General features: G+C 30.3%; 1 protein-coding gene and 1 long non-coding RNA gene across 3 annotated transcripts; both read left to right on the top strand.

Moving 5' to 3' along the window:
- Positions 1–372: 372 nt before the first annotated feature.
- Positions 373–7,685, top strand: LOC106693338 (uncharacterized). Of its 2 annotated transcripts, XM_053742436.1 has the most exons (3): positions 373–423; positions 1,498–1,641; positions 1,811–7,685. In XM_053742436.1, exons 2-3 carry the CDS (start codon positions 1,536–1,538, stop codon positions 6,961–6,963), a joined length of 5,259 nt encoding a protein of 1,752 aa, XP_053598411.1. In that variant the 5' UTR covers positions 373–423; positions 1,498–1,535; the 3' UTR covers positions 6,964–7,685. The 2 variants fall into 2 exon arrangements, with proteins under 2 accessions (XP_053598411.1, XP_053598412.1); XM_053742437.1 differs by lacking the exon at positions 373–423 and having other exon boundaries at positions 1,468–1,641.
- Positions 7,686–9,998: 2,313 nt separating this feature from the next.
- Positions 9,999–10,846, top strand: LOC103574444 (uncharacterized). The gene is made up of 3 exons (XR_549242.2): positions 9,999–10,317; positions 10,405–10,671; positions 10,747–10,846. It is a non-coding gene; the product is annotated as an uncharacterized LOC103574444 (long non-coding RNA).
- The last annotated feature ends 3,465 nt before the right edge of the window (positions 10,847–14,311 follow it).

Here is a 14,311-nt window from a genome sequence, read left to right on the forward strand (position 1 = left end):
TTAGACGTTTAAAGTAATTACTAGTCCTCTAGAGTAGTCTCTTACATTGTGACATACTCACTCTTGAATATAGCTCTGTACCGATCACACGTACATCTAGAAGTTCTGTGTACAAGACATAATAAAGCTGCAACTACATATAGACGTATATATATATATATATAATCAAAGTGTTATATTATTACTAGAATAGCCATCCTTCCTACTTTCCACAAATCTATTATAAAAGTCCTTCAGGTTAAGGACCCATCACGCATAGGACGTGTTTTCGTATCTCGAAAGGGATTAGAAAAAGGATTGGCTTTGTGTAGTGCAACGAATTGTGCGTAAAGAGTTTTGTTTTAAAAAAAACGCTTACGCTTTTTATAAAAGAAAAAAAAAAAAAAAAAAAAAAAAAATTTTTGAAGAAAATCAAATAAACTGGTAAGTTTTTGATTTTTTATTTTAAGAAGTGCATTTTGAATCCTAAATTTAGATGAAATTAACTTTAGAAGAAAATAAATTTAGATGAGATTAAAATTTAGAAGAATTTCAATTTAAAACAAGTTGAAATTTTAGATGAAAATAAAGTTAGATGGAAATTAAATTTAATAGAAATTAAATTTTAGAAGAATTTTAATTTAAAAGAAGTTAAAATTTTAGAAGAAAATAAATTTAAATGAATTTGAATTTAGAAGAAATGAAAAAAAAAAAAAAAAAAAAAAAAAAAAAAAAAAAATATTTTTCTTTGTTGCTTGAGAAAAATTATTAAAAATTTTTTTTGACTGTTGTGTATATTACACTAAGTCAAGTTTAAACTTGTTGAAGCTGCCCGGCTCGAGTAACATGATATAGCTATACACTTGGTGTTGGTTGTATATATCATAGAACAAAAGCGCGCTTGTCGCGTACAAGTTAGACGGTTTACGACTCTCAGATTCTGAGAATCGGATATAGATGTACATTTTAGACGAAAAATAATATTGCTCTCAAGAAAATAAATAGAGTAATACAGTTGAAGTAGTTGACTTGTTTGAGATATAGTTGGTTTTGTAAGATTGATAATAATTATAGTTTAAAATTATAATTATTTTAAGATAAGAAGGAAATTTTAGAAGTTTAAACTTGAAATAAATATTTACCAAAATAAATATTTATAAACTATATATCGACATTAAATTTAGTTACTACGTAGTCTTTTTATAAGATTACAAATATATAAATTAAGATGATAACTAATTTAATAATTGTCTCAAAGTAAAGTCTGTAGTACAGCACTAAACTTTGTTTCAATTTAATCGGTTGTTACTATGGTATGTGATTGGTATGTCGCACGTGTACGTACGGCCATCCCCGAACGTTTCAACGAGCTGTGCCGTTTGTCACGAGGTGGGAGGGAGCACGTGTGCCATGCTGTCGCATGCAGGTTACAGCTGATTTCACTTTTTATTTACAACTAGCAGTGCAGTTGTAAATGGGGGTGAAATATCAGTCTCTGATAAGTTTGGTACGTTTCAGATTGTTCATAATTAGAAGTTTACTGATATCTAGAAAATATGAACAAAGGAACAATGAATAATGAGCAGAATGATAATAAAATGCTCGAGAATAACGAGACTGAAGATACTCCATCTGAGACGTCAGACAAAAATTTGAAAACAGGTAATTTTGTTTTTAAATTTATTTTAGAAGTGGATCCAAATTTTTTAGAAGTTTTATAGATGATTAGAAGTTCTATAGATGTTTAGAAGTTTTATAGACGATTAGAAGTTACGTTTATTTAATTAATCGTAAAATAAAAATCCAAACTGAAATAATTTTATTTATAAAGGGCCTGGAGTATCTGAAAGCCCAGCAATGTTGACAACAACTTCTCCAACTACAACGCAGTCAACAATTACCGCAAGTCAGACGAGTGCACCTATAACTCAGTCAATTGCTGCTTTTAAGACGAGTACACCAACAACTCCGTCAAACACCATTGGAAATCCACCGATTTTCACAACTCAATCGAGTGACAGCAGTGGTAGTACCCCTATCACTGAACAGACTGTACAACAAGAACTATTACAGTTCCTGTGCAAACAGCGCGAAAACATCGAGCTTCAAAACAAAGGTTTTGAGGCAATGAAAACCTTGATGAGCTTAATTAATAAGACATCTGAAAATTTATTGAAGGCAGAACGGCTTCGAATGCAAGGTACACGAGGTAATTTACTTAACTCGACCGCTTTTCTAGACGAGAGTTCAACTCATACGGGTGCTGGAATAGAAGTTCAATCCAGCCCGCAAGAGATTAACATAGAAGTAACTAAGGCTCTTAATGCTTCGATTACTGCTTTAAAAAGTACACTAGAATCAAGCAAAAAATCTCAAAATTATCAGGTACCAAGAAAATATACTCTTAATTCAGATAGTGATATCAACATTTGGTTGGATAAACTTAAATCTGAATTATCATCAAAAGATCTATTAGATGTTATTGACCCAACGGTCATTGGTCCTGATAATTTGGATGTACAAACAATTGCAAAAAGAAAACAAGCAGTAAGAGAAATCATTACTAGCCATTTAGATGATAAATACTATAAGAGGGTTCTCACTATAACAGACCCTATTATGGTAATAACAAGTCTAAAAGAAGCTAAGAGGGTCGAAAAGAATGTCACTCACACTTCTGTTAGAACGAAGCTGTACGGAATGAAATTGAAACCAAAGGAGAGTATTGATGAGTTCTGGAATAAATTCGACAACACCATCGTTGAATATGAGAACTGTGATAACGCAGTACCTCTGACAGATGAAGAGAAACGGTCAGCTTTTTACCAAGCTGTCAGTAAAGTAATTCCAGAAGCTCGAACTGCTGATTTATTGCATCGGCAATTTAAAGGCAGATCAATGACTCTGGTTGAGTTGAGGTCTCATTTGCTACAGCTTGAAGCTGAGAAGAAGTCTGAAACTTCTCAAGAACAAGATGCGTGTGCAAACCAAGCAAAACGGTTTAAATCACACCATGACAACTGTTATAGATGCAATAAGACGGGTCACTACGTCAAACAGTGTCCTTTAGCAGCAACTAGTGAATGGTACTGTTATATTTGTAAAGTGATCACTGATCACAATACAAATTCTTGTCCAAAAAATGAGAACAGTCAAAATTCAGGCAGGTCTGACTACAGACGTGGTCGTGGTAGAGGTAGAGGTAGAGGTGCTTTTAGAAGAGGTACGTTCTTCAAAGGAGGTTTTGGTGGCAAATCCAAAGAATACACCAAATCCAAGCCGAAAACGTTCAAAAAGCAAGCAGCCCCACCAAAGGATGGAGATAAAAAGAAACCACAAGCACGACAAGCAGGTATGAATTTTAAATATATAAATAATGTAGATAATATTACGTTTATTGCGGACTCAGGCGCAACTGAGCACATAATTAACAAGAGTTTGATTTTGAGTAATTTTAAACATTGCACAGGCGAGGTAATTAAAAGTGCAAATAAAAATAAGTCAGCTGACATAGTAATAGATGGAGTCGGTGACCTTTACTTAAAATCAAATCTTAGCAAAATAAAATTAACGAACGTATTATCTGCAGAAAATATCGCAAATAACTTAATCTCGCTTAGACGATTTGTAGACGCTGGATTAGGAATATTTTTAGATGATAAAAAATTAGAAATATTCGATAAAGAGACAGGTGAAACATGTTTATCAGGAACATATGTTAAACCTAACTGGCTTGTTACCTTCGAGGTAAAACATGCTGAGGAGGTTAATAGGCCAGATTACACAACATACTCTTGTACTGCTGAAATTATTTCTCCAAATGAATTTTCCGAACAATCTCAGACGGTACCTGTTGATTTAAATTTGCAAAAGATGGAGGGAGATTTAGATGTTTTCTCTCATAAATCAACATCATCTGAGCTTGGGAGGGAGAGTCAGAAGAAAAGTCTTTTGGAGAAAAATAGAAATAATATAGAAGCAGAAATCACAGATTTTTTATTAGATGAACAAACCTTAAATAGAAGAATTTTAGATTTTAATTCAGCCGATGCTCTAGAAGAATTCAATAATATTAAAAGTGCTGAAAATAATATACAACAATTAAAAATAATAAAAATAGATGAAGGTATGTTATGGCACATAAGACTAGGTCATCCAAGCTTGAATTATCTAAAAGAACTTAAAAAATCTGAGCAGTCGTTGTGTAATGTAAACTTTAAAGAAAATATTTTAGATTGTGAAACCTGTATTCTAGCTAAGATGGAAAAATTACCCTTTAAAGAATCTAGAGTAATAGCAGATAGACCGTTACACACAATTCATGTGGACACTATGGGACAATTTAAAATAAATTCGTTCCCAGGTGCTTACAAATACATTATTGTGTTTCTAGATGATTTTTCTAGATTTGCAAAAATTTATTCTATTAAAAATAAAAATGAAGCTGCTAGTTGTTTAGAAAGCTTCATTAATACAACTAGAAATTTATTAGGTAAAAATGAAAAAGTGTGCTACATCAGAACTGATAATGCTAGGGAGTTTACGGGAGGTGATTTTGTAGATGTTATGCATAAAGAAAAAATAGAATCAGATTATGCACCACCGTATACCCCAGAGTTGAATGGTACAGCCGAGCGATTTAATAAAACAATACAACAGAAAATTAGAGCGTTATTGTTTGACTCTGGCCTGCCTAAATCGATGTGGATATTGGCAGCTGAAACAGCTGTTAATATGTACAATCGAACACCTCACAAAACTAATGGTTTTGTATCACCATTAAATAAACTCAATGCAAAGATTAGCACACATATGAATAAAATTAGAAGGTTTGGATGTTTAGCGTATGTTAAACTTCCAATATCAGAAAATAAATTTTCTGAAAGAGCAATAAGATCCATACTGGTAGGTTACTCACGTACTGGCTATGTATTGTGGGAGCCGACCTCTGGAAAATTCTTAAATTCAAGACATGTCAGATTTAATGAAAAACTAGTTTATAAGGATATTTACAAAACAAAAGATTTAGAAGTTGAAGATTCTCCAACAATTGAAAAACAAAAAGAAGTAGAAGTAGATGATAATTCAATTGATGGGAAAATAGATTCTGAATCTTCTGATGCAAATACTCCTGTAACAAAAGACTCTAAAGATAAACTAGTTAATTCTGACAAGTCTAAAAAGCGTAAATTAGATGAAAATGTATCAACTGATACAAAATTTAAGAAGTTGAGAGCTTCAAAAAGAAAACCAAAACCCAAGATAGATGATAACTTCGTTTATGCCAAAACAATAAAAAAGTTCACGATTGTAGATGAAGAAGATTTTATATATGCTATGCTTTCTGCTATCAACAAGGATCCCGGTAATTACAAAGAGTGTTTACTGCGGGAAGACTGTGTTGATTGGATGAAGGCAGTTAAAGAAGAATTAAAATCAATAGATGATAACAAAGTCTACAATCTAGTAAAAAGACCTGTAGATGCTAATGTAGTGAACTCTAGATGGGTTTTTAAAACCAAAATTGGCAAAAATGGAGAAACCATCTATAAAGCTAGAGTGGTTGTAAGAGGTTTTCTAGATGTAAACGAGTATGAGCTAAAAGAAACCTATGCTCCAGTTTCAAGACTTCCAGTAATCAGATTAGCACTAGCAATCATAAATAAACTTGATTTAGACGCAAGACAAATGGATGTAAAAACTGCCTTTCTGTATGGGACTCTGGAAAAAGCAATTTTTATGGAGATCCCAGAAGGCTATGATTGCAGTGATGAAATCAGAGAAAAGATGGTCTGGAAGCTTGAAAAATCTCTTTATGGTTTGAAGATCAGTCCTAAGAGATGGAACAAAAAGTTCACTGAAGAAGCACTGAAAATAGGTTTGGAGAATGATCTAAACGAGCCATGCTTATTTTCTTGGAGAAAAGATGGAAAAATTGCCATCGTAATCCTATACGTAGATGATATGATTGCAGCTAGCAATGTACCCGAAAAATTAGATGAAATTATAAATCATTTCAGTAAGGTTTTCGAAATGAAAATTTTGGGAGAACCGGAGAATTTTCTTGGAATGAAAATTCACCGCGATAGAAGTAAACGTGAAATGTCTATTACACAGCCTGAGTACACTGAAAAGATCCTAGAACGTTTCGATCTGAAAGAATGTAATGCTCAAGACACACCCATGATAACTAGACAAGTCAAAAATAGAAACAATAAAAACATAGGAAAATTAGATGATTCCAATATTCCAGCTAATGCACCTTATAGAGAGGCTATAGGGAGTCTGTTGTATCTTGCTGGTGCAACCAGACCAGACATAGCATATGCTGTAAATTTATTGTCTAGAAGACAGAATAATCCAACCAAAGGAGATTGGACTGAAGTCAAAAGAATTTTCAGATATCTTAAAGGAACAACTGATTTAGGTTTGTACTATAGAGGTAAAACCGAAATTATGGAAGCTATGACTGACACTAGCTTCAGAGATCGTGAAAATTCGACTTCGACAAGTGGTTACATTATCCAAGTGTACGGTGATACAGTAGCCTGGAGAAGCCACAAACAGTCCTCTCCTGTTACATCAACTTGTCAAGCAGAATATCTTGCCATGAGCGAATCTTGTAAGGAAATAATCTCCTTGGATAAAGCGACTAGAGATATAATAGGTAAAACTATGTATCCAGTCACTATTAGATGTGATAATAAATCAGCATGTAACTGTACTCAAATGGAGGGAAGTCATAAATTGAAAGATTTTGATGATGACGTTGAGCTTATCAAATCCAATTTGGCTGAAAGAGAAAGAACAGGCAAGAAACCTCAAATGGCTGAAACTCATGGTGATTTTGTTAAATCATGTGTCTTGGCGGGCAAAATAAAGGTCAAATGGATATCCACTAAAGAAAATATTGCGGATATTATGACTAAACCTTTACCCTCTACATCACATATCAAACTCAGAAATAAAATGATGAACTTTTAGATGATAAAATTTTCAATGATATAGATGTTAAATATAGATGTTGAATTTAGACGTTACACATAGATATTGAATTTTAGATGTTAAATATAGATGTTATATGGAAGATTTAAACTAACAAGTTTAATCATATAAGTAATTAATATTTTACAGATATTTAATATTCAGTCTTAGCAGAGTGCGCAGCGGAGAAAACCAAAGGAGTTCAAGGACCATGTTCTTAATTGGAACTTTACTTTTCATTAATATTTAATATTAGATGTGTTCATGATCGTTAATCGATTTTAGATGTAATTATGAAACTATATGTTATTCATTATATTTAAAAGATGTATGTGCAAAGGGAGGGAGTGTCAGAAATAGTTTACTTTGCGACATACATGAGGCACCATCTATTAGACGTTTAAAGTAATTACTAGTCCTCTAGAGTAGTCTCTTACATTGTGACATACTCACTCTTGAATATAGCTCTGTACCGATCACACGTACATCTAGAAGTTCTGTGTACAAGACATAATAAAGCTGCAACTACATATAGACGTATATATATATATATATATATAATCAAAGTGTTATATTATTACTAGAATAGCCATCCTTCCTACTTTCCACAAATCTATTATAAAAGTCCTTCAATATCATCCATGATTCTTTGTGTAATGACTGATGCGCAATAAATCAATGTAATTACAATAGGTGCCATCAATACTTTCAAATAACGATAATAAAATTTTTTTTCTTTCTTATGCATATACTATTTAAATTAATGAATTCATATTATCATTCATCATAATCTAAAGGTACAGTTATTTAAATTTAATCTACTTAAGAATGATAATAGTTTTAATTACTTACTTTTTAATTCCTACTGTCTTTTCTACGTGATAAAAATTACCATCCTCTTCTATAACTTCTCTGTTCGCCATTCTTATATATTTTTAATGAATTCCAGTTCTTTTATTTTAATTTTTTAAAATTTGTATTTAATTAAATAATTATCTGGATTATTTGCAGATATGTAGTCACTTTAGAACAATGAAATGCGTAACACGCATACACAAGTTTGTAGTTTAGTTCATAAGATGTTCATTTGTTTCTTTTTTTTTTTTTTTGAAAGCAACTATTGGTTTATATGTAGTGGTAACAAGTGCATATACAGAACGTCAACAAAAGAACATTATTTAGGGTCAATTGGAAGTATATATATATATATATATATATATATATATATATATATATATATATATATATATATATATATTCATTTACTTACTTTTTTTATTTATATACAAATTTAATTAAATTATATATAATTAACTAAAGTTTTAAATCACACGATATCGCAGAAAAAATTTATTGAATTCAATAATAATTTATAGCACAATTAATTTTTTAATTCATTCATAAAAAATTATTAGACTAACTACCGGATTGATAAATTACCTATTATATCAACTGAACAATTCATGAAAAACATAAAATATAAAACTCAACGGTTCGTACGGGTATACTAACTCACATATGATCACTTAAAATATTAAAAGTAATATTATAAATCATGGAAAAATTATTCCAGTTTGGTAATAAAAAAAATTCAAGTTATATATTTTACGATGGACATTGTTACACACGTCGTCATGACACTCAAATGTAAGTTTTACCTTAATGACACCTTTTTTCTGTTGTCTTTGCTCTTACTTATAGTTGCTGGCATAAATGAACTATGATTTAGTCTGGTAGATTTATATTTTAACTAAATTGATAAAAAATTAAATACCTTTATTTAAAACTATATCTTGATTCTTATTAATATAAAAATTTAACGCGTTGAAGTTCATATCTTGTCAAATTCCTCATCTTCTTAATCAATATATCTAAGCTATGAGGATTGTTATGTTTTATAGATTGGTTGCATAATATCAATTGTATACATTATAAATGTATTGTTTTTTTTTGTAATTATATAATTTTGTTTTTGTGTAGATATGTCCAATGTCACATGAGGTTTATGAAAAATTGCAGAGCTCGAGGTGTAACAAACCGAGGGCCACCCGTTACTTTGTTGAAAGAGCATAATCATTCTAAAAATTTTGATTTGCAGCCTATATATGACTTTAAACAAGAACTTTATAAAACTGTAACATCAAGTTTTCGAGATTTGAGAAGTATTTATGATGAGTTATGTGTTAAGTGTGTATTTTTAATTTTATTATATTTTAATACAAAAATTTCGACTTTATGATTAAATCTCTACAATTATGTTATTATTTTTCTTTTAATATTAATACAAAATACAGACACCAAAAAGGATCCTCTCTTGTGCCATTTTGTCGCATAGAGAGAGTAATGCAACAGTGGCGGAGAAAAATTTGCCCACCGACCCCTGGTTCACTTGGGGAATATTATTTACGATTAAAATTGGATCGTTGGCAATATTTATATCGATCTCAGAACAGTAATTTAACTGTTGCTAATGTTTATGGCACAGATGGTTCGATTGCCACAGTTTTTATTGACCCTGATTTATTACAAAATATTCACATAACTAATTTATACATCGATGCGACTTACAAAGTTTGCCCATCCGATCCAAAAAATTCATTCTATCATTTTTTTACAATTTTGGCGTCAATAAATAACTCAGTATGATAAATTATAATTATTATAACAAGATTGTATCTAAATAGTTTATTATTAAAATTATGTACTTTCAGATTTTGCCTGTCGCCTGGAGCCTCATGTCGAGGAAATCCACGGCGTGTTATGTAGCTGTTATTGAGCGTTTTAAGCTTTTTACTCAACATGTTACTGTTTTATCTTACATGACAGATTTTGAAGCTGGTCTTCGAAAAGCATTACGAGAGTCATATCCCAATGCAACCGCTCAAAGTTGTTATTTTCATTTTGTACAAGTAAGTTCTATCAGTTGTTTATCGATTATTTTAATTTATTAGTAATACCGTTTTATTAAATGTTTAATTATAATAAATTTATTAAAACTGATCAAGGTTCATTATTTTCAGGCGATGATGAAAAAAGCTAAAAAGTTAGGTGTATTAAAAAAAATAGAAAACTGGGAAGACGGAAAAAAATTTTTTAGAAAGATACTTGCTCTAGCATTGCTACCAAGTGTTGATATTTTACAAGCATTTGATTGGTTACTCCAAATACATGCTCCTTTCTGTCATATTTTCAAAAACTTTATTGACTATTTCATAGATTATTGGTTACTAAAAATTACACCAACAGGATTTAGTGTCTATAGATTGAAAATAAAAACTAACAATTATACCGAATCATATCATCGAAGACTAAACAAGTTTTTCGGCTTACATTCATCACTTTAGTAATTTATCCGTAGGAAGTTACTTATGTTATTATTAATAAGCAATTTAAGTTATTTTAGCTATTACTCCATTACAAAACTTTAATTTTTATCTTAAGTGAACCTCCGACACCTTCATGAAATCACAAAAATTGAAGTACAATCGTTATTACTATCGCAACCTGTACGAAGAGAGACACGACCGAAAGATTTACTTCGAGCTCAATTGCTGGATAGGGCATGGGAATTATATGATTCTGATGTGTTAGACATTCCACATTTTCTTGAACTTGCTGAATATATATCAACTGTGTTGGTCGATGGAAATATACAAATAAGTATCGAGGATGTAGATAATTTCATTAATATTCCCATTTACAGATACGGTTGGTATCGACACATAAATTTTAAGATATATAAAGCAAAATAGTTTTCATTTGTTGAATTGACCTTCTTTATAGTTGCAGTTGCTGAGAATAACTATATGGCTATTAATAATGATGAAGCGAACCATGTGCAGCATATACTCTTCATCCAACAAAATTAGAAAATTTCGTTAAGAAAAAAAAACTTGGAAATTGAATTTAAAATAATTTTTGTCTCAAAAAAAAATATGTAAAATTACTACTGAAGAACGTCTACAATTAAAATGCCCTTTGTGCAACGAGCCAGTGCAGAACTTTGCTCGTGTATTTGAAATGATAACAAAAATATGATTACAACAGCGAGAAGAAAAAAATATGACTTACATTTGCACAAGTATGTTTTTTAACAACAAAAATATATTAGAATTCTATTCATTAATTATATTGACATTCAGTAAAATACTTCATTTTTTTAATTATGCTTTTTTAATGTAACTCTAAAATTTATATGAAAAAAATTACAATAAAATTGTTCTGTGTGTAATTTTCATTATATCTTTATTTCTAATAAAAATTTAAGTTTAATCTAATTTTACAAGTTTATATTTTAATTACTTATATTCAATCATGATATATTTAATTAAGCACTATAATTAAGTTATAACAACAATACTAATAATAACAATATGTTGTCAATGAATTAATAAATTTTTATCTTAAATTTAAATGTTCATATATGTTTCCTTCTTTGATAGTAGACTTCTGTTTGAAGAAAAATTTATACTGGGTTACTTGCTTATCAACAGTCGTAAAAAGCTGTCGATAAAAAAGTAATTTACTTAACTAACCAAATAGGGTACTTAAAAGACTAAATATTTCGGACGATTTTTCAATTTCTTAATTTTTTTCTCGAGTAATTTTTATTTCTACCATATTTTTTTTTCGTTCTAATAAACATATCGGATAATATTTTCATCTTCAAACTTTTGTCCATCACTTTTCATTTCGCTCTTGTATATTTCTCGGTCAATTTTCTTTTCATGTAAACTATACTGTCGTCACATTATTCATAGCCAGACGTTTCTGGCACCCGATTTATAATAATTTAAATTTAAATATTTTTCTTAAATACAAAATAGTTATAGAAAATATCGATAGCTTTTTTTCTAAATTATTGAAAATTATAGAACTTGATGAACTACGGATTTAGGTGACTTGTCTCTAAAGAATTTTCCTGAAAAAACTTACATTTTATAGAAAATAGACCTTAATACGTTTATCGTATAGCCAGTGGTTTACGCCATAAAAGTAGAAAAATACTAGTTTTACAAAAAAACCTTCGTTTCCTTTTAAAACCTCCAAGTTCTCATTTTTCCGAACTAAGATAAAAAATAGTACCCCAATACCATAAAGTGTGGGTGAATTGTTGTTTTTTAAAAGAAGAAAAATAAAACTACATGGTTTGGTAATTTTTAGTTAATCCAACATACCCCAATTTGCAATAGATTGACATTAAATTCCGGTGAACTACAGTTTTATACCAATTTCCCGTAATTTACTGAATTTCCTGGTCATGAAGCCGGAAAATCTAAAATAACTGGTGATCACTAAACTTTTACCATGCTGGCTATACAATTTATGAAGATGCGAATCAAAAATATTATTTTATCGATAATAAATAATTAGCAGTAAATCAGCGAACGATTTCCGATTTTCAAAAATTCGAAAATATTTTTATGATAGATTTTTTTTTATGGAAAATTCTGTATCGAATACAAAGTAATTAATGGAATCAATAATAAATCGATTAATGAATGTACTGGATTTTTATCATAAATAAGAATGTCTTTTTTTTTTTATTTTGTAAGATAATTTATATTTAAGAATACGAAAACTTTTAGTGAAAAATCAAAATGATTGTTGGCTTTAAATGATGTGAAATGTTTATTAAAAAGCAGTTTAATATTTCCTATGTATATCATCAGAATCAATAACACCAACTTCCCTTTTGCAAGAATCACATGTCCACGTAGATCCGTTTTTTTGTTTATTTCGAAGGCTACTTTTTAAACTGCACAAAATACTTGAGACATTTTTTTTTATAATTTCAGAGCAAACTCCACACGTGTGCTCAATAGTAGGAGCCGTAATTTTTTTTTATCCATGCATACTTCTTATAAAAGAGGACTATAGTATTGAAAATTGCTAGCATTAAAATTTCAATTGTATCCTTTTTTATGAATATTCATACATTTTAGTGATAGTCAATTGTATTGACAGGATTAATGACAAAAAAGGAACTGCTACTGTCATCATTCTTTATAAAACAACATACTTGTTCTAAGTTGTGCACATAAATAGCGATTACGGGTTTGTTCGCTTGATCTGATAAAAAACATAAGTTCAACACATTAATTCGAATAATTGTTTTTAAGACGTTACACTTCTGAATATTTGCATAATAAAATTAATTAAGATCACAACCTTGACAATTATTGTTACAATTACACTCACAGAATTTGACAATTGTTTTCATGATTCCGATGCAGGATTCATTTTGAGACTTATACTTAACTACGCATGAAATGGTTCTTCGATTCCGTTTTACAGTCAATTAAATAAATAAACTTTACGACAAATTCTAATGTCTACACTCATTTTTCAAATTTTTGGACAAAACTTTATTTTTCGACAGCTTACTAACAATCGCTAATTTTTTGTCTACGTAAGTCAAGTTTCGTCGTCGAAAAGTGTAAGTGTAAGTTTCTCTAAATCATCACAAAACTTAGTGACATTACTATCAGGACGTCAATGTGCAGGTTTCAAGTTAGAAATGTCAGAAAAAATTGATAGAACTTGGCTGATTAGAAACTGCGCATATACCTAGTGCCGTTATTTAATCTTTTTATCACACCATTTAAATTTTAATATGGAAAGGTCCAAATCTAGAAACTATTTCTGGTAAATAAAGCTACGTATCATATTTTGACGACCATACAAATTTGGAAATTGTCTAAAGCACTGGCTCAAGAAGTTGGATGCCATTATAATAGGCATACCTGGTGAAACACTGTAGTGACTTAAGAAATAAGTAATACCTGCTACTAAAAGTTTATGATATTTATAGTTTTTATAAGGTAATATAGGGTGTACCACTGTAAGTGAATAATACAGAAACCAGTGTTTTAATTCGGATGCTTTCCAGTATTTATAATCGGTTATTATTCGAAGCAAACGAAAAATACAAGACCCGTACGAAAAAAGTATATATACGGGATATATCCGCGAAAAATTGAATGTATGTCTCATATATCCGACATATATTCAGACTTGCCCGAATATATACTTTTTCCGTAGGGGGGTGGAGGTTTAATCTTGCGAATTTTTTTATTAATATATATAATGTACGGACACAATAATAATCCTTCAGCATGAAATTGAGAATCAAATCCCAAACCCACCAGCTGATTGGTGACACCAAAAAAAGACACAATGCACTAAATCAATAACCGTAGTTTCAGCAAAGTTATGAACAATTTGGGAAAGTGTTAAAGGTTCTTTTACTCCTTCAATAGGTTGACCGGTCATGAATACTTTCTTCCCTTGATCAGAGGTTTCCTTAGTCGTTTTCATCTGGCTTTAAGAAGAAAAAACTCGGAAA

Source organism: Microplitis demolitor, chromosome 10, assembly GCF_026212275.2.
Source record: "Microplitis demolitor isolate Queensland-Clemson2020A chromosome 10, iyMicDemo2.1a, whole genome shotgun sequence".
Classification (NCBI taxonomy): Eukaryota; Metazoa; Arthropoda; class Insecta; order Hymenoptera; family Braconidae; genus Microplitis; species Microplitis demolitor.

Coding starts and splice junctions, on each gene's coding strand:
- LOC106693338 (XM_053742436.1), top strand. CDS start 1,536: ATGAACAAAGGAACAATGAATAATGAGCAGAATGATAATAAAATGCTC. Junction 1,642..1,810: donor AGACAAAAATTTGAAAACAG/GTAATTTTGTTT, acceptor TTATTTATAAAG/GGCCTGGAGTATCTGAAAGC.